The sequence below is a fragment of the Sinohyriopsis cumingii genome, chromosome 17 (genome assembly GCF_028554795.1).
Source record: "Sinohyriopsis cumingii isolate HCF-2022 chromosome 17, ASM2855479v2, whole genome shotgun sequence".
NCBI lineage: Eukaryota > Metazoa > Mollusca > Bivalvia > Unionida > Unionidae > Sinohyriopsis > Sinohyriopsis cumingii.
In genome coordinates, this window is record NC_142977.1 from 32,022,382 (window position 1) to 32,044,073 (window position 21,692).

At 34.4% G+C, this 21,692-nt stretch overlaps 1 protein-coding gene across 1 annotated transcript in view; it reads right to left on the bottom strand.

The window, feature by feature from the left end:
• Positions 1 to 21,692, bottom strand: part of LOC149778364 (GTPase-activating Rap/Ran-GAP domain-like protein 3) — a 127,354-nt gene that overhangs the window by 56,877 nt on the left and 48,785 nt on the right. The window contains exons 2-3 of the mRNA XM_089939187.1: positions 11,788 to 11,857; positions 11,326 to 11,406 (exon numbers count right to left, since the gene is read on the bottom strand). Of these exons, the coding sequence (XP_089795313.1) occupies positions 11,326 to 11,406; positions 11,788 to 11,857 (151 nt within the window). The remainder of the gene's footprint in view (positions 1 to 11,325; positions 11,407 to 11,787; positions 11,858 to 21,692) is intronic.

Consider the following 21,692-nt stretch of genomic DNA (forward strand, 5'->3'; position numbering starts at 1 on the left):
GTATAATATCAATCAACGTGTTTAGTACAGGATTCGTTATTGTTTATTTCTTTGTTGAAACATATCCTGTATAAGTCCCACGAATTCTTCCAGACTCTACCGTCTTTTTTGCTTTCCATGCTAATAAAGTACAAGTATCCTTTATTATCAAAGAAGCCTGCAGTTTAATGCTCACGCAAATACCGTAGTCTACCTGGAGAAAATGTTTTTTTGTTGTTGATGTTGTAAAACACACGTTGGGCAGAAGCCAAACTATTTACAACTCGAGGAGCAGGGAAGCGATGTTAAGACGTATGACATCAAAGGCTACATAATAACAATACAATAGGTGTTGATCAATCCCTTTTCTTTGAAAATGCACGTGCTTTAAAGGCAGGAGGCATATCCCAAGTATGCATGATTCATATCGAAATAATTTACGTTTTCATTTTAAACGACATTTTTAAAACACCCTCTCTTCATGACTGGTATGTCGAAATTCCGAAAAGCAATCTGAAAGAGGATTTTGTCTAGCGGGAAAGGTATTTGCTTGTTGTATCTGACGTGTTCACTCATTCTAATGATCGTACCTTATAAATGTCATATATTTTAAAAAGGACACTCCATTCTTTAATGGAGGTATTAATCGCCAGTAGCACCTAACTTGCGCTTTCTGCACTGATTGCGCTTTAAAAGCATGAGGGTTCATTTGTAACAGATGTTTATGTTAGTATACGCTGTAAGAAACTGGTATTTTACGTACAGTATGTAAAGGTATAATGCTTACTGCGAAAAGAGACCGTATTGTTGTATAATTTGTGGGACTTTTGGTTTCTTGTTGCTGTTGTATATATTACTTTTGTTGTGGGTGGGGGTGGTTGGGGTGGGGTGGGGTTGTGGGTAGTTTTGGAACACCTTTTTACCTTCAAAATGGCTTCTAACCGACTGCAAAGAGAGTTAACGCATATGGCGCATATGTAGATTGATCTATTTACATCGCAGTCTTACACAAAATTAATAGAAGTTATTATACATATTGCATGAGGACTTTATAGACAATTAATTTGAATAAAACTATAAGTTTTCATCACTCCATCTCCCCACCCCACCCCTGGCCGAATATAAGACCATTTAGTTTACCTTACATATATTCTTATTCATCTCTGCTTCTCGATGTAATCAATGATAATTCTGCATTATATCTTATATTTATGATAACATAGTACAATCTTCCTTACAGCATGCATAAGCCACTCTGATGATGAGAAAAACACCATCATCAGGGACATTTAAAGCCTAAGATGTCTATACTCTCTTCGCAACTCTTTTCAGACTGACATTTTCATGTTGCTGTCCTTAGGTGTGTGGACCTGTTTTTTTATTACATTTCAACACATTTGTTCAATACTGTACATAGACCTTTTTTATATCCAGAAACGTATTCAACAACGAATTGCATTTATTCAGGATGACTGAAAAAGAGGAGATAACTGCTTTTGGTTAAACGTAATAAAAAGATATCACCGAATTTGAATCCTAATGAATATGCGTGCTTAGTTTAGAAATGATCGATTAGTTAAAGGCAGCTGACGTTTGACCTCTTTATGATCTATCTGGCAGTAAGGATAAACTTTTAGGCTTATGTAACTGAAAATATGTAGCCCTGTTAACGTTTCGGTTTAATATAATGTAGAAAACCAAAATGTACATCTCTTTGCATTTCTATTCCGAAGTGTGTGACTCTATCCAGTAATCATTAACTACAACCTTGGGTTGCAATGTACATTGGGCAGATTTGTAATTCAAATTATTAATGCTAGTTAGAGTAATTTATAATCAAGCCAATATATAACATCGGAAGCTGTAGCAATATTTCAACATGGACAAAAAGAGGAAGAAGTTAAAATAAAGTATGATGCAACAACGTTTTTATTATTTTGCGGAGTAAATATAATAAATATAAACAAATATGAAACCGATATATTAATAATCTCACAGATAATTTCCTCTAGAGTTCGTGCCTGAATTTAAAACATAATTCTTACGAAATTAAAGAACGTAGATAAATGTTTTGCTCCGAATACAAAATTGGCGCTTTATTCAACCTACTTTGAGCTGTAAAAGAGCTTACAGGTTTCGAATGCATCAACTGTTCAAAGTTATACACGGGAAGAGATAATAATGAAATGTAAATTTAATTATTTTAACAGCTACGTTATTATCAAGTACAAGGCATGGAATGCAGCGTATCAGCTACTCTGGAATACTGAAATTTTCTCGCCGAATGTCAGGGTGTAAACAAATCAAAAATGAAACGATGGTTTCAAACACTTGGTTACGGTCTTGATACTGCGCGTTGTGCTCGGAAAGGCTTTGGGAATCTAGTCTCACTCAGTTTTTCTAATGTCTGACAGCTTCAATACTATATTGCAGTTGCAGGAAGAGGTGGAACTATACATAAAAGATCGAATAATAATAATATTAATATCCGACTCTATCTAAAAACATAAATAGCAAAAAATCAATCTCTTTTTAATATGACTGAAGCAGATATATCTTTTTATTTCCACAACAATGAACCAGATTGATGATACAATTAGTTCGAAAATGTATTTGGTATCATAGTGACAATTTGAATTTAAAAATTGTCTCAGAATGTCAGAAAAGGACTCGGAGTGTCTTTGCTCTCCTGAATGACAATGAAAGAGCAATATGTGGATAATACATTGTCTGTACACGAGCTTCTTGAATGTGATTTAAAAAACACAGTATATTCCTTCGGCAACAATTACAAATGATATTATGGAAATATGATACCTTTCAAGGATTGGAAGATCTACCATACGTGAAAGTCATATAAGTCTGAGACTGAGTGTGAGACAAACGTTTTACTATTGGTCAAACACATACGACCATTAAAATATAAATTCGTATGTGATTGGTTGGCTCAGACTATCACGTTGATAGCATTTATGATAGCGTAGAAAAGGTATGTGTATATATATTTTTAACATAGCTTTAACATTTTGAGTCATATCGCTACGATGTTTGCAGTGTGACAGTTTATAGTGATGTCTAGCACTAGGACATCATGCCTCACACATGTGGCATGATATCCCACCCAGTCACTTTATCCTGACACCAGGCCAACCAGTCCTAATACTAGCTCTTGATGCTAAGCACCAAGTGAGGCATCTGCTAGTATCATGCTTATAAGTCTTTGGAAGGACTCGGCCAGGGTTCGAACCCGCAAATATCCGCATACGAGGAGGACACTCTAGCCACTTAAGCCACCGGAAGGTCTAGTAGGAATGGAATTTTTCACCCTAACCTCTGTGATTCAAAATTCTGTTTTGTTACATGTGAACTTTTCTTTCTCTTATTGATATGGTCATTGATTTTGTTTTGTTGTTGTCTGAACGGAAGTCGCTAGAAAAGGTATTTCATTTCATTCAATTACTAACTATAACCTGTTGGATAATATAAGTAGACATTATTAATTCTCCAATAGTTATATAAAGTAGTTTGAATATCCGTTGAGGATTAAATTGTATTTCAAACTGTGGCCTCAGTTAGAAGATACGTCATGTTAAACAAAGACTGGCACATTGTATTATATATCAAATACATTTCTATATTTTAAGACAAAAATGTAACTTGGAAAAAAATAAATACAAGTCTAATACAAGAAATATAATGTAATACATACACATAAATGAACGAGGTCTTTATTTATTATATTTCGAAGATAACCAATGGCTAACTAATTATAAATCAAATATTATTACATGTCTACTAGGATGCTCTTATGTCTACAACCTTTATTGACATCGCGACCAATTCTTTAAAGTTTGGGCTTGGTTTTAATTGTTTAATGGATACGAGTTAAATACGCTGTTAAGTTATTACTGATTGTTTTAATGTCGTCCTTGATCATAGAAGTTATTAAATCATATAATGTTTTACAACAACTATCAAAATCAATACATTTGGCACAGTAGCCAGAATCAAAACCAAGAGGAACATTGTAAATGACATCTCATTATGTTCCTAGTAAATATGTTTAGAAACAACTTAGTTTCATTGTTTTATGCACAAAGGAACCTAATATTATTGAATGCGATCGTCATGTAGAGGCGGACATGGCATCAATGTTTGTAGATAAACGTTATAGCAAGTTTTAAAATGAAAGCTCCAGTAGACTAGAAATATGGACTTTAACTCTTTAAGAATCAAATTAACAGCATAATATTGGTAATGGACTCTGTGCCTGATAAAATTCTTATCGATTTTTGGAAAATATCATTTATAGACATATTGCTTATAGTGCTCAGAAGTGCTTTAGGACGACCTGAGATCCAGTCTACTCTGGAAACGATATTCAAGAGTAAATTGAATAGATGATGCGAGAGTTCAACTTAAATGAAGAATAGTGTGTCCATATTCTAGCATAGAAGAGAACCTAGCACGTCATAATAGAGCACTGTAACTGTCTGCACTACTTTACTATATTGGAATATTTCTTGACAGTTATTCCTAAAACAAAACAGCAGATTAAAATACTGTATGTTTAGAAAATTTTCATACGAAACTATCCTGACAACGTTGAAAGGTGCCTTTCAATATCAAGAACATATTTACATCTTGTCTATATTATCAAATTAAAGTACATAGTCCTCCTGAATGCTTACTAATGTATATACACAGCATAATGTATGTATGTATGTATGTATGCATGTATGTATGTATGTATGTATGTATGTATGTATGTATGTATCATATGTAAGTGTTATCCAGCTGCATATCACAGCTGAGAAACTGCCACTACCTGACACATCATGAGTAACCAACCACACCGCATCACAATCGTCGAAACATTAACATTGGTTTTTGAATCAATTGAAACAGAAGATTAAAATAATCATGCTTCAAAATTCATGCAGTAATGAAAGTCCCATAGCCTTTCAGCCAAACACTGAGAGAAGCATTTTGATAGAACCACAGTTGTCCGTTGGAGATCGCATCCAGCATGAATAGTAAAATAGGATGAACCGCAATATCACTTTCATCGATGTGTATCAACTAAATTCTTGTGTGTCCGTGTGTTTATGTGCCTATGTGTGTAAGTATGTGTGTGTGTGTGAGAGTTGGATTTTTAACGTAGCTTTAACAATTTTTCATCATATCGCTACGATGTCTACAATGTGGCAGTTTTTAGAGATGTCTAGCACTGGGGCATCATTCCATAGACATGTTGCATGATGTCCCACCCAGTCACATTATCCTGACACCAGGCCAACCAGTCCTAACACTAACCTCTTAATGCTGAGCGCATAGCGAAGCTGCTTATAGTACCATTTTGTATGTCTTTAGCATGACAAGGCCAGGGTTCGAACCCGCGAACTCCCACATCACAGGCGGACATTCGAACCACTAGGCGGGGCCCCGAGTGGCCGAGTGGTCTAAAGCGCTCTCCGTTAGGGATCACTGCCATCTCACCTCTGTCTGTATGGGTTCGAGTCTTGGATTCGGCCAATGTTGGTATGTGAGAAAGCTTGCCAGTAGCTTCTCGTGGGTCGGTGGTTCTTTCCGGGGCCTTCACGGGTTCTTCCTCCACCATTAATTCTGGCCTCCATGTATAGCCTATAGTGTGCTGAAAATGGCGTTAAACCCCACAACAACAACAACAACAAAAATAACAACTAGGCCACCGGAGCGGTCAACTAAATTTTTAAAAATAAGGATAACTTCAAATTACTGAGAATGAAAATATGTAAATCCAACGTAAATACATTTATGAGAGTGTATATGTTGCGTATATCCAGTGATAGGAGATCATATTGTTACATGCTATGCGGAGGTCCGCCAGCAGTTAATGACACTTTCACGTACGATGATTTATTACCAAAGCATACTTAAATAAATGTTTATTCTGTAAAGGTATGTAATTAAATCATCATACGTATGATATAGTGATCGAGAAAGTCGTGTAACGTAAGTGGATCACACTTGATGCTTCGCGTCTCGAGAGAGGAACCTATATCGCTCATCCACACGTACAACTGCGATGCTACAGTTTTCCAGATCAAAGTACTACAAAATAATAATGCATTTAGGCTTGAAAGAGAGACCTCGATAGTTTTGCTATGAATTTGGTCGTGCTGAACCGCTACCGTTTTATTCTGAATGCTTTGCGATTATGTGTGACGTTTTGTTTCCCCTTTTCAATTTGGTCACTGTGTTTCCTTGGTTTTATTTAATACAAAGAAAAGCAATATACTTGAACTTATAAATGCCACGTTAGATGTTATTCTGATGCCCGCATTTATACAACCATTCCTTGAACACCATTCCTTTTATGGAGTCGAACGGTTTCCATGGTTCACACTATACATTGATGAAAATACTGGACTGAGTTTGAATAAAAGGTAATGCCTGCTGGGGCAAAGTTACGGTTGAATTAGGATATCAACTGCTCTATATGTTTCAATAATATATTTTGAAAATATATAATGTTTGGTAGAGGTAGCAAAAACTAGCAATTGCACCAGTGGTGGAATGGTTGAAATGGAAACATGTGCGATTGGTAGGAAAACCAGACCTATTCAATGGAGTTCCTTTATGAGAAGGGAAACTGTGGAGCAGGTGAAGACTAGAAATGCGTTCACAAGCACTGTTGCCAGATTGTAGCACACAAATTCAATTCAGCACCTATAAAGCAGTTGCTACAATGATAGACGTCACTTTCTGATGACTAAATAAATTCATGAGTGTATTTTGTGTTCACGAATTAATACCTTTTGATCTCCTTCGTGTTATTATAACAGCTTGTGTATTATTACGCTATAGGGAATACTATGAATTAACCATTATACCAGTCTAAATGTTCTACTAAACCATCAAACGATAGTTTGCTTTACCCAAGTTTTTACAAAAAAGGAGTAAATGTAATATTAAAGGTGAACATTACCGTGGCTTATTATTAAGCTACCATTGCTTCCTATTAGTTTGTGACTGACTGGCAAATACCCGGAAAGCGTATAACAGATATAACGCATGCTTCTTTGATCACGGTTCAAAGTCAAGTCTCTCTCTTGAGAAAGGCTTTTAAGATATGGCTGTTCATCTACGGAAAATATGATCTTGGCCAATTCGCCAACTTAAATAATTCTTCCCGATTATTATACCTCTCAGGATGATTCGTTACCTTGAATAATTCATCCATATGATGTTGCCTACCTGGACTCAGGTCACGATAGGTACTTCCGGTCATTACACAGGAAAGTAGTCCCAGTCTATTTTTAGAAATTGTTTTGCCTTTCTCATTTTGTTCATGATGCATGATCTAGATTTAGTCCTTCTTGGCATTGATTGAAAGGAACTTGTTTATTCATTAGTATATGAGCATTATGGTGTGTTTGTCTGTGTCAATGTTGGCGATAGTTCATAGTGAATAACAAGGCAACGTTGCTAATCTTGAAGCGAAATCTTTACGTGCTACAAATTGTTTACAGCCCAGCCTCTCAAAACTGCTGGAAAACCATGATATGAACTTAAAGCGAGTTCATTGTTGACACTATATATTATCATCTGGCTAATTAGGATTTAGACTGACTGGAAATATCAATAATGGCGGTCAAACAGAATGAATAATTCTGATCTGAGTCCTCTCGGGCCATACAACTTTAAACTGAGATTCCGAATTTATTATTAAAGGTAGAGATGATATATTTTTTGTAGAGATTTTAAACATTGAGGTATCTAACGATGAATCATAATTACTAACTATAAGTTTAATTTGTTAAAATTTAAAAATCTAATGTTTTAAAAGTTTACAAATCGGTACATAATTTTTGTCGCTGTTGGATTGACGCTCATTGTTATATAAAGTTTAAAAGTGTTGATAATATTAAAATTCTATCAAAATATATTAAAGCACATAAAGAAATCTATCTAGTTGATACTGGTTCATTTACATGATTTATTATGGATTCAAACCCTTGTTCCATTTGTTTCTGATGGGGTGATTATAGGAGTATCATCCGTTTGTTTTTGCAATTTTCAGCAATTATTTATAAATATACCTTTATTGTACTTAAATGAGAGGATGTATATCTACTGAGCCATTTTAAACTGTATGGGAATGAAAGATGCCAAAAGTAATATAGGTCACTGGGATAGAAATATAGGTGACTAAGATATGCTTTCCTCTAGGTTTATTTACACTGGATGTTCGAAAACTGCAAAATAAAGTAAGTCTAACACAAATACCTTCCTTTTGTATTGTTAATTTTGATTAAGACATTATTTCACAAACTTGCGCATTGTGGCATAAGATGATATTCCATTCAGATGAACCATTTTGCTTCAAACATTATTAATTTCTACTAATAATTGTTAACTGACACTTGAAGAATTACACCAGAAAAGTTCGAACAGATCACTGGAATTAACCTTGTACAACTGATCTTAACATGAACACATAACCCACATGATCAAAAGTTCATACATATTTCTTAGAATGTTTGGGATCAGATGTTTACATTCTGTATATCATATAGGATGTAACTGTACAATTAGTGGATCTGTTAGGCACATGTATGATTGTATGCACTTGAAATATACCAAAAACTGTTATATCCATCCTCAATTTGCTTATGTATGATAATATATTTTAATTTAGTACTTTGACAGAGTGCAGCATTGTAGAAGTCAATATCACATTCCAATCAACAATTCTACTAATAGTTTTTAATCGACATTCTTAAAAATAAACCAGAAATGTCGCACTATTGATTTTAGTACGTACATGGTACACGTAGCATATATGCAAATTTCTAATCTGGTTTACAAGTTTTGGTGACCAACATTTAGCTGATAATTTTAATAGTTATTGGTATATATATATATTTGATCTGCGAGTCACATAATTGGCTGCATGCAGTTAAGATATCCAGAAATGTTATTTTGGTCATAACTCAGCTTACTTATGGTAATATGTTCAATTTAGTATTTTGTCAGTTTAAGATTGGTATTTACTAATTGTTGCACCAATAATTAATCAAACCTACAATCCTTCACATTGCCGCAACCTTTACGATACTATTGTACTTTATTGTTTATTGAATCAATAAATGGATGAGCGTAATCCAGCAAACATACTTCTAGAACGTAATCTAACAACCATACTTTTGGAAACCTCATACATTTGGGTTAAATTGTTACTTTAAGACACGTCCTTTGTATAATATTTCTAAGTGTCAATATGTTTAATGTTCTTTCTTTCTTCATGTGCTTGGATCCTTATTTTCATTTTGAAATCTCCACATCTAGCCAGTTTTTACTTTAACAACCTACCTCTTACTGATCGATAAGATTATGTAAAACATGTGATATCTTTTCAGATGCGCTCGATATTTGGCGAAGGGCTGAAGACCAGGATTAGCTTTGAACTGTCCAACAGTCAAGAGTTGATATCAAATGTCCCATTCAGACATGTCCATTGAACCCGAAACAAGTTACCAGGATTAGTTCATACTACTACACTGGTATATAGAACTTCAAAGACACGAATTAGGTCTTCACGACAGCCATTAGCACCACTGTTCTGTAAGGTAAAGCTCCTTCAATCTGTATTTTTATATTACATCGTCGCCTCTGGAGGTATAAAACGTAATGCAAGTTTGCTGTAATCCATGGTACTAGTCCTATCAGGAAGGGAAGTTTGACTGCAAACTTATATATACTCACAACTAACTGAGTACCTGATATAATAATTCTGAAACATAGCACTGGTCATTGTTTCTTTGTTATATACACCTATATACATTTGAACAGACATATTGTAATCTGCTTCACAAAATACAGTGAAGTATCTTGTGTCACTTCCCTGGACAAAATGTTATACCCTGTATAGACCTAAGCTACCCATTGGTTTGAATACTGTTCCGTAGTCAACTTTGCAGTCTAACAGTTGCCAGTTTCATTTTCAAAATGTTAATGAAAAAGTAATTGTGCGTTATAATTTAGTTTTCTAAATTTAAATGTTTTTTCTCAAGTATATTAAAATTTAATTTATCGATGTTTTCATGGTTCAAAGATATTTGCAGACTGTATTTGGATCTCAATTTTTCTGTATTACAAAAGTCCTATAATTAAGGGATATATACAAAATTTTGTTCTGGCGTCACAGAAACACTTCGTCCAAAACTTTCATTTGATGAACAACAACAATACATACTTTGTGATAGGTGACACACCTTGCTTACTGTGCAAATCAAAAAGACTTCATGAGTATAGCTTAAATAGGTGTGACACATAAAATAATCTGACCAAAATTGACCATAAACGAGCTTAACTGTTAGGAATAAAGTCACGATTATTATCTCTGGGTCATACAAATTGTGCTGACATAAATGAATTTGATGTGACACATAAAAGAATCTGACCAAAACTGACCATAAACAAGCTTAACTGTTAGGAATAAAGTCACGATTATTATCTCTGGGTCATACAAATTGTGCTGACATAAATGAATTTGATGTGAGTTCACCTAGATGACATGTCACGTAGAATAATTAATCCTTCATTTCAAATGTATATAAACTATGACTAATATGTTTATGTCGTATATGAATTGTTTCTTGTATAAATGTTCCTGTAATAAAGCGAGAGAGATGTGTAATTCACACACCGATGGACAGACGCACATTTACATATGTAACAGACTGTACGTATATATATATATATATATATATATATATATATATATATATATATATATAGAGAGAGAGAGAGAGAGAGAGAGAGAGAGAGAGAGAGATACAGACAGACAGACAGACAGTTAGAGAGACAGACAGAGAGACGGACAGACAGACTGTTGGAGACAATAAAAGCATATAGGTTCTCCTATAGAATATATTTATTGATTAAATAAGTAAGCTATTCTATTAGCCAACACATCTTAATGTATTCGTCATTTAATACTAGCAACAAAATTTCTTAAAAATCTGTCGAATGTTGTCAGTTCTGACGTTAAGGACAAATTGTTTGTGTAGTAAATGTTATAAGGACAAACGTTTAGTAATATACACTGAATATATGTTGGGAAGGAAACAGCGTTTGCAGTTTTCACTTGTACATAACAATAATAAAAATAAATTAAGAAGGCTCTATTAATCTGAAAGTAGCAATATCAACATGCTCAAGAAGGGTAACCGATGTTATTTTACGTGAGAAACAAATACTAAAATGCGAGAAGATTGAGTGGAATAATGGGAACTGTAACTTGTGTGTCTCAGCTTTATTCATGTAATGTAGCTCTTGTCGCAATGAATTGTTACTCACCTCTTCCTTGTCTCTTTCTCCGGTCTCTACACGAAATCTCCCGGCATTTAGCTGGGACCCTTCATTCTCCGCTGAATTTAGCTGACAACAAAAATAAAAGAAAGTATGTGATTCCGAACACGATACAGCTTTTATTACTTCCTTTTACCGACTTCTTGATAGCTACTCCTGACTGTATTAATGTCTTGCTGATGACAAAAGCTGTCAATATCGGCTAAAATTCTAAATCTAACAAAAACTCTGGAAGACTAAAATTGTTTGAAATAAGGTATTCAGCAGAGGGAAGTCCAGAGAGAGAGAGAGAGAGAGAGAGAGAGAGAGAGAGAGAGAGAGAACTAACTGGTATTCCAGAAATGCTTATAATGTGGAAACTTCAGTTAAAATATTGAATATGATAGATGCTAAACAGAAAGTTAGGTTTACAAGTTGAAAGTAAACATAAACTATTGGTTTCATATTTACCAGCTCAACTGAGCCGTAATGTCTTCGGCTGAATACACCTCTTCTGGCTGCTAGATCAGAGGCTGGGGAACTACAAAAGATACAAACGAGATGAAAATGAATTGACGTTCGAATGTGAAGCAGTATGCTATTATTCAGTAGAATACACTTTTCATGAAATGTAATGGATATATAGGTTCAGATAATAAACAGATGATAAATGAAGCCTTCCAAATTGAAAAAAGAATGACGTCTTTATTCTTCATAGAAGAAGATTCAATTTTCCATCGGCGATAAAATAATCAAAAGTAAGATACGTGACACATTTGCTGAAGCTCAGTGTTACGAAATCATTATCTGGGTAGATCTGGCGAGGGTATGAGAAGGAAGATGGTGAAGACATTCTCTGATAGTTACAACGTAGCCATAGTACAAATTTCTCTTGCATAATTTCTGTATAACTACATGACTTCAAGGGAACATTTGGTATAACATGCTTTTCAAGAGATCTTCGAATGGATGAAGAAAAAGAATATATAAGACCATTAAACCAGGGGTCCCCGAGTGGCCGAGTGGTCTAAAGCGCTCTCCGTTACGGATCACTGCCATTTCACCTCTGTCTGCGTGGGTTCGAGTCGCGGATTCGGCCAATGTGGGTATGTGAGAAAGCTTGCCAGTAGCTTCTCGTGGGTCGGTGGTTCTTTCTGGGGTTTTCCTCCACCATTAATACTGGCCGCCATGTATAGCCGTGTGCTGAAGAATGGCGTTAAACCCTACAACAACAACAACAACAACAACAACCATTAAACCTTGGATAGAATTACTACAGGAAAGTGCTTCACGAAATATGCATTTTGAATAATATAATCTTGTTCTGAAAGATAATGAGGTCCTAACTGCATCTACATCCGAATAAGGTCATTCAACCTTTTCTGCCTTGTTGTTATCAGTTTAACGCCATTTTCAGTACCAGATATTCTTTATATGGTGGCCATTTTAACTATTGGATGAAGACCCAGGAAGGCACAAGGAAGAACATCGAAGCACAGGAGGCTGCTTGCTAGGTTTCTCGCTCAACGACATTTACTTGAACCCTTGCAGACAAAGTGAGATGGCAGTGATCGGTAAGGACGAGCCCTTTAGTCTATGGGTCAGTTTCACTTTTGTGACACAATGGGTTATATGATTTTACATGAAAATGATGTAACTGGAACAAGCAGTTAGCCGTTGTGATTCATATTAACTACCCGATTTACATCATTAAAGTATGCCTTCGTGGCGTCTTGGTTCTGTAACATGATGTTCTATGCTATGTCATTTCGAAATGAAACCACAAAACAACAAAACAGTCTTATTTTATACTGATCCCTTTCATTACCTACCTCTGAAGCAACCTTTACGTTGCATGTATAATAAATGGTACCTACATTAGTTTTTTATATACTTTTTTCGAAACCGAAATGTAAAAACTAAATGTGGAACGTGTGTGACCTGGAAATATGAATATGAATATCTGAAGCTGAATTAGTCTGTGCCTGCTAGTAGTGAATCGTATCATTATACTGAAAAATGGCAGGTAAGACATACAGAAATAGGTAATTTTATATGATATTGGAAATCGCTGTTTTCATTATACTTTATATATATATATATATATATATATATATATATATATATATATATATGCACAATTTAAACTTTAGGCAAGTTTATGTTGCAATCCTTTTGCATGACGGGATGAACGTACCAAAATAAAAGAGATCATCTTGATTAATAAAAGCCCTTTGCGAAAGACCATTAAGAACAATCTCTTTCAGGAAGTTAATTTTGTCTTATCTACGAAAACATCTGAACAAATCTTCCCTATGTCTCACTCCCGGACACTTATCATACTCGACGGGCTTACAAAATGCAGGACAATCAATTTTACACAATAGCATTCATTAGGAGCATAGTCCTACTGTAATGGTATGTTCTTCCGTGTTTGCAGAAGTAAGCATTATCGTCTGAATATTGTTGTTCGATATATCATTCTTCTTTTTTTTTTTGAGCAATATCCCTTCCACGTATTGAAAATATTACCATGTATTGAATATGAGTAGAAATAACTGTATTTACGATAATGATATGGCAAGTGTCCCAGTCCATGTTTATAAGAATCATTTCAAAGAGTGAATGCAATCTAGCTGAATTATTGTTTGAATTTTATTCATCATATTCTTACCTATTAACTATACATTAACCATATATTTACTTATTCACAATACATTTACCATGTATTTACCTATTCACCATACGTTTACCATAAATTTACCTATTCACCATATATTCACTTAGTTACCATACATTTACCATATATTTACTTATGCACCATATATTTACCTATTCACCCTATTCACCATATATTCATCTATTTACCACATAATGTCATTTTGTCACTAACTGCAAAGATAAACCTAGAAATGGACTCCCGTGGATACAGCTATGTAATTGTTTAACACTGTATGAAATCTTAAAGGCGTTGAATGAAATCGAACTGTTTTTAAATACTATTTTTGTTTCTTAATCAATTGAACGTGAAAATTATGCTTATTATTATTATTATTATTATTATTATTAATGCTAGTATTATTATTCTTTATATTATTATTATTATTATTATTATTATTATTATTATTATTATTATTATTTTAATGCTATTCTTCTTCTTCGTATTATTAATAGTATTAATATTATTGTTATTATTATTATTATTATTATTATTATTATTATTATTATTATTATTATTTAGAATTAGCAAATATAAGAAAGCATTCTTAATACTAATTTCCTCAAGTATCCTCAAAAGCAAATCATGCAATATAGATTTCTGATACTCGAGGACTTGATAATTATTTTTTATCGGGGTCATTAGTAAAGTATTATCTCCTATATTATAAAGTGTGATGTTTTCTTTTATCCCCGTGTCCCCGTTAATCCATCTTATCATAGGCAGTTTATTGTAATTTTACATAACTGTGTAGCTCATAAACAAACGAATTTAACAACACCCGCATGATTCTGTCTGGAGGAAAATGTTTATTCTATGTTCAAAGACCTTTAAGACACCAGTTCTTGCACACTGGAAGCTTTCCAAACGCGCAAAACCACAAATAATTTCCTTCCAATCAACTAACAGCCTAATCTTCACAAGACCTTAATTTCGCACTTCCATTTTTTCACTAGCTTCACATTTGTATGACCCATCGGTAAGACGTTCAAGCCGTTGATTGGCATTCCCCGCCACGCACGACAATACTACCAAATACTAAACCCTTTCGCGAAAATATCCCGAGAATTCCTTTTGATAAGAAGTTAGAGATGATCCTTTGTATAAAACAAATCCACGCTAAGATAATGAATAATGTACATTATCACGTATGTTCTTTGTTATTAGCTAATTACTCGGTTTGAAAAATATCTTCCCACACATATTCTCTATTATCAAACTGTACGCTAACAAAATTATGAACAGATTCCTAAAATGCAAATAGCACTACCCTAGGTTTGTTCCACAATGTTGATCCTGTAGAGTACCTGAAAGAAATGGTGCAATTCGTAGATAATGCCTGTAGGGGCTCAATGATGTGGTAAAAGATTAACTATGCCCAAACTGCAACTCCTATGACACTTTCAGAATTTTCTGCCCAAACGTCATTTATGCAATCAAATCGATTGAGGTATCAATTCGTGAGAGAATTTACCGTGTGTCCATTGGGCCACTGTCTTGGGGAGGTGGTCGACGCAAGAGGAAAGGGAAGCTTTGGAATATGCAGGAAAATGGTTGGGGATTTGATATGGCAAGTGATTTCATTTGCTCTAATGTTTGTCGATATAACTAATTACTGTAGCATTTACTCGCAAAAAGCCCTGATAAACAAACTGTTCTGTTCTAAATGGCCAGTATGCGATTAGAGTCAACTCTGTCATGGCGATCGAAACACACACACACACACACACACACACACATATATATATATATATATATATATATATATATATATATATATATATATCTTTAATTTCGTAATTGACAAAATTATATATATATGTTTGGATGAATAAAAATACATATGTATATTCCTTCATTCATTCAGAGACAGAGAGAGATTTTTACCGATATAACTATTTAAATCTGATTTATGGGTAATAAAACTGTTCACTATAAAGAATAAATCAATTACGAAGTATAATTTTAGTTGTAGCTAATTAAGTTTATAACCTAGGATGATATTTTTCAACTAAAATTATTCTTTATTAGAACAGTTATTTAGCACAGCTAGTTCTTGCAGTTGGCCTATGTCCAATTCAGACTTGTTTGCAAAGAACTTTTATGATCCATATATACAAATATAAAATAGTTCTCCAAGAGTACATCCAGGTAGACAGGATTTGCTATTTATTTTATAATTTATGTATGTCTTTTTTATTCTTGTTTGATGTCCTGATCAAACTTAAAGAGATACCGCGTATATAACAAATTATGACTCTCCTATAGCTTTATCAATACAAATATAAGTATGGTTTCGTCGTCTTGAATCTCTAGATCAATGATGAATTTCTTGACAATAGTCATACTGAGCTTACGTTCTCCATTTCCTCACTGAATATAACACGTTACGCAGTCTCTATCGATCTCTCTTTCAAAAGAGAATCAAATGCATAGAAATAGACACGGTTATAGAGGAAGCATAATTTGAGCTGGATGAAAACCTATGGGATTTTTTCTAAAGTGATAGAAAAGAAAATGTTTACAAATATCCGTAGACGATCTTTCTCTCTCTCTCTCTCTCTCTCTCTCTCTCATTGTGCTGGTTCGTTTGTCAACAGGAATATAACCTTTCACTGTTCGCCCTCTCCTCTTTCTCTCTCTCTGGATCTATGATCCTAAAATAGAGGAACCAAACAAGAGCACAAGAGAGAGAGAGAGAGAGAGAGATTGGATAAAAAAATCTTGATATCAGTAGCTATCTTACATCAAGTATACTAATGAATTGGATCAACAATAAATAACTTTCAGTGTCTGAAATACATGATGTTTGTTCGTCGTTTGACTTCGGTAAGTTCCTTTTATGATCGATGTATTAGAAGGTGACTGAATGGCCGCGCTTTCACTTTTCGGGTCACTGACGTAAAATGTTTGTACCGTCCTTAATCAAATTTCTTTGACTTTGAAGTTTCAAACTTAAGCACCTCTTATTTACGTAATCAATATGAATACGAGTAGAAACTCATAAAAAGATGGAAACTTAACATTTCCATCAAACTTATGAGTAGCGAACAGACTCAGCCGCAATGTGAAGTTAACACCATACATAAGTACATAGGTTCTTCTTCTTAACTCTGTTGGAAATATAAATTTATATGTTTGTATGCGTCATAAATAAAATATATGCATTGTATGTAAGCTGTATCTTATCTTTTATGTACCATTTGTACACGGAATTTTATCAAGTTTGGTATCCTTTGAATAAAAAATTCACACATCTCATGGTATATATTCTTTATATGAAACACAATGTCAAGGCGGTGTATCATGAATACCTTCTTAAAAGTAACGGGAAAGTCTTTCTTGGTGAGGTGAGTGTATGTTTCTTGCAGAAAAATCGTAAAAGAAAAATTATCCTATTTCTTTCAATAGTCCAGATGACCAGAGGGCTATGTCATCTGGTATCATTTATTCATTCTCACTAATAACACTGACGAAGTTATCAAAAATAAATCTCAGGTAATCCATTCTCAGATAAGGAAACTATACCGGTATTTACAGCTGGGCTTCTTATTCCCTTGTTCTTCGTTTTAAATGAGATTGCAGACCAAACGAATGAGCGAATTCAAACAAAGACGCAATCCCTACTCATTTTAGTTTTTCAGATACGCCTTTGAATGATATTTTGTTTTGTGACGTGGATTAAATCACATAATAGGTCAAATGATTTGTTACTAATTTCATGCTTCTACCAATTCGGTAATGCCCTGCTGATGCTGGGTACGAACTAGAAGAAGGAACAGGACCCGGATATGTCCCAATGCTATCAGTAAGGATGATTAATCCTTTAACCATTGGAAGCCTCCGTTACAACGTTACATGCAGTCAAATGTACATTTAAATGCTATGAGACATACAAAATGGGAAGATTTTGTCATAAAATGTCCCCACATAAGTGGAAATCAATATTTAAAGGACTGAGTCTATTCTTGTCTTCAGGTAACAATTTTCGCCAAATGTTAGATCTTTCCAATACATTATATTATTACTGAATGCATATAGTTTGGAAATTTATGAACATGCTATTACGGATGACTATGGTAACAGATCGAAGCGCCTTGTACCTTTCTTATTTACTTTGGTGTATTGCGTTGTCAGTTACAGAAGAGAAATGTTTCCCTAGACCGTACTATCATGTCAGATACCTGGTTGAAATAAAAAACCTATGCATTTGCTGTAGCATTGATTCCGTGCACAGCGTGAGTCTAAAATGATTGAAACAATATCTGAGATTTGGCCATAATTCCATTTTGTGTTCTCATTGTAAGAAAATTTTCTGGAGCAATACAGATTACAGATCATTTACATTAGGATTCCTTGACACAAACAATATCATGTAATTGCACATACCGTGTCTTACAATTATCTTAGCTGATTCTTTCAAACCGAGTCCAAAATATCGGATTACTATGCACCTTTATCAAACAATACTGATGATTTAATGTTACATCGCCATATTTGTTAACACATCCTTAATTAGTCTTAGTACTAAAGTACCATGAAGTTTCGTTTTGAATATCTTTTCGAGCGAGTTGGGCGTCAGTTGGTATTCATCTCAAACGTTTCAGGGTTATGTAACGGTGAAGTAAAACTAGCTAGCTATTGCTTATTTATCTCTTCGGGACCAATCACTTTGCTTACATTTAAACCTTTCTGCATTTTGTACCGTTAAAAAAAAGACATATGGACATACGTTAAAGTATGAATAATAATAAACTTCAGTGAAACACAGTGGGTAGAGAGAATTTAAATCGATAATGATCTCTTGACACTAGTGCGTGATATTTTGCAGCGAATTGGCTTTGGAAAAGAATTGGATTTCGTAGTTTCTGGAGACAATGATAATTTAAAAATTCAGAGAAGAATGTTTCTTGATTAAAAAGCGACTCTTTACACAAACATTACATCTGAGTATCGACCAATATGTGATTTGTTGAAGAATCCACCAAAGTGATTCCAGCGAAAATAAAGGCACAACAGAATTAAATTAATTATCAGCATTAATTTTAAGAAAAAGAGTAAAAAAGGAAAAATATAAAACTGTAGTAATCGTCATCAAAATAAGATTATATCTCTTTCGCATTCAAGCCGGGTTCATTTCATCGAAAAATACTTGTTAAAACTCTTAACAAGCATCAACTACTTTTTATAAAGGAAACAAAATTAATTGCATCAGGAATAGGGCTCTTCTTTTAAAGGACGATTTAATATCAAGTGTTCAGTTTTACTTTCATAGCAAATTAAGTTTTGAATATTATTTTGAGCGTGTTCGAACTTCTCGCTTTTGCATTCAGATATAATAGTTTGGGTTCTTGATGTAAACATAACCAACACATATCTAACTCGTCAGAAGCAATTAATTTATTAACTTACGGATAAACCTCTCTACTAAAGCTGCTCTCATAGGACGAATGGACGTACGTCAAAACACGAGGTATAATAATTGTAAGTTAAATGCAGGGACTGCTCCGGCGGCATACGTAAAAGCTTCTGCCTAGGATGCGGGAGGCTGCGGGTTCGAACTGTGGACGAGTCATGTCACAGATTTATAAAAATGGTAACTCACATACACTCACACACAGAGACAAACACACACACATTGAACGGAAATGTAGTGGTAAATACATAACTGCTGATAAAATACTAAAACAACTCAATGCTGTAGTAACTTTAAATAACGATATAATAAACCTTATATTCTTCTGAAAAGCAGCGGAACCTACTCTTTAGTCTGAACACCTCCCAATTATTTTGTCTTATTTAAAATGATATGTAGAAAACGATACTACCCATGATTTCCAAAACCGACCTATTGCTAATTAGCAAATTTATGCTCTTCATATGACCGACAATTTGTTTATGTACCAAGTGACAATCAATCTATAAATCTTCCAAATCTTTCTTATAATAAAATGACTGTCTGGAGTCATTACTTTTAGTTTATATAAAGTCAAGCCATATAGTTTCATATAATACAAAAGCCATAAGCATTTTCCGTCTTTGACATTTAGCCTAGTAATACAGCAAGTTATATTGTCCTCATCCCAAGTTTTCTCTTTTCTAAAGATTGCATGGTCAATACGTTTGTGAAATGGGAGACGCGTTTACTATTCCATTCCGACAATATACTACAAACTATAAATGAACCTGAAGATGTCGTGTAAGAATTTCATCATTATCACGTAAAGTAGATAATAATAATAATATTAATAATAATAGTAATAATAATGAGGACTTTGTATAGCGCCTAATCTTTAGAAGCTTTAAGCCTTTACAACATTAAACAACACCTATAAGATAAAAAAACATATAATAATATTATTACAGAAACAAACACCATGAAATTAGAAAAACATTAAAAAATAAAAAACATGCCGAGAATATTTCAGGTAAGAAACATTATTAGAACTTTAAGTTTGTTCTGGCAGTCGAAATAAGTGAATTTTGAGAGAATTCTTGAATGTGATCACTGTGTCTTTGTGTCTAAGTTCAGTGGGCAATTCATTCCACGTTGCTGGGCCCTGGTATGCAAAAGAACGCTGTCCATATGACTTTGTTTTCATGTGGGAATAATGAGTATACGATTGTCAGAGGAGGAGCGTAAGTATCTTGCTGGTGTGTACACATGGGTGAGATTGGATAAGTATGTTGGACTAGAGTCCGACAGTGAAACGTAGCACAGAGAACAAATTCTGTGTTTGATTCAGGATCGAATGGATAGCCAGTGTAGGGTACAGAGCAGCGGGGAGGTGTGCTCAGATGGTGGTACTCTAAGTATGATCCGAGCAGCTGTGTTTTGAACTTTTTGAAGTTTCTGGAGTAGATATTGAGATGAACCAGACAGAATTGAGTTACAATAGTCTAGTCTTGAAAGTACTAATGAACACACAAATGTTTTAGTGGCATCAACTGAAAGATATTTGCGAATTGAGCTGATGCGTCTCAGCTCAAGATATGCAGCCTGTTCATGACATGTTGGTGCAATGTGAGAGTACTGTCCAGAGTAACACCTAGGTTTCGTACTGAATGTGTGAATTTAATGTTGGCGTTGCTGATATTTATTGTTTGAGGTAAAGGATGTGAAAAAGAAAGTCTTTGTGTTGTGATCAGAATGGCCTCAGTTTTATCATCATTCATCTGCAGCTTGTTACATGTCCTCCATGATTTCACATCAGAAATGCACCTCTCTACACCTTGGATGGTAACATCAACATCAGTTGGATGGCTAGATTTGTATATTTGGGTGTCATCAGCGTACAACTGGTGAGACACTGGATGATGATCTATGACACTTGAGAGCGGCTGAGTGTACAGAATGAAGAGAACAGGTCCAATAACAGACCCCTGTGGAACGCCACAACATAGATCAACTGGGCTGGAGTGTATTCCATTTGCAGATACAATTTGTGTCTTGTTGACCAAGTAGTACTTGAACCACAGTACGGCTGTATCATGAATGACAAACACATGCTGGAGACGGTGAGGTAATATATCATGGTCTATTGTGTCAAATGCTGCAGACAAATCAAGGAGGGTGAGGACTGTAATCTTTCCGCTATCCAAAGCAGAGAGACTGTCATTAACTACTTTTAGAAGAGTAGTTTCGGTACTGTGGCAA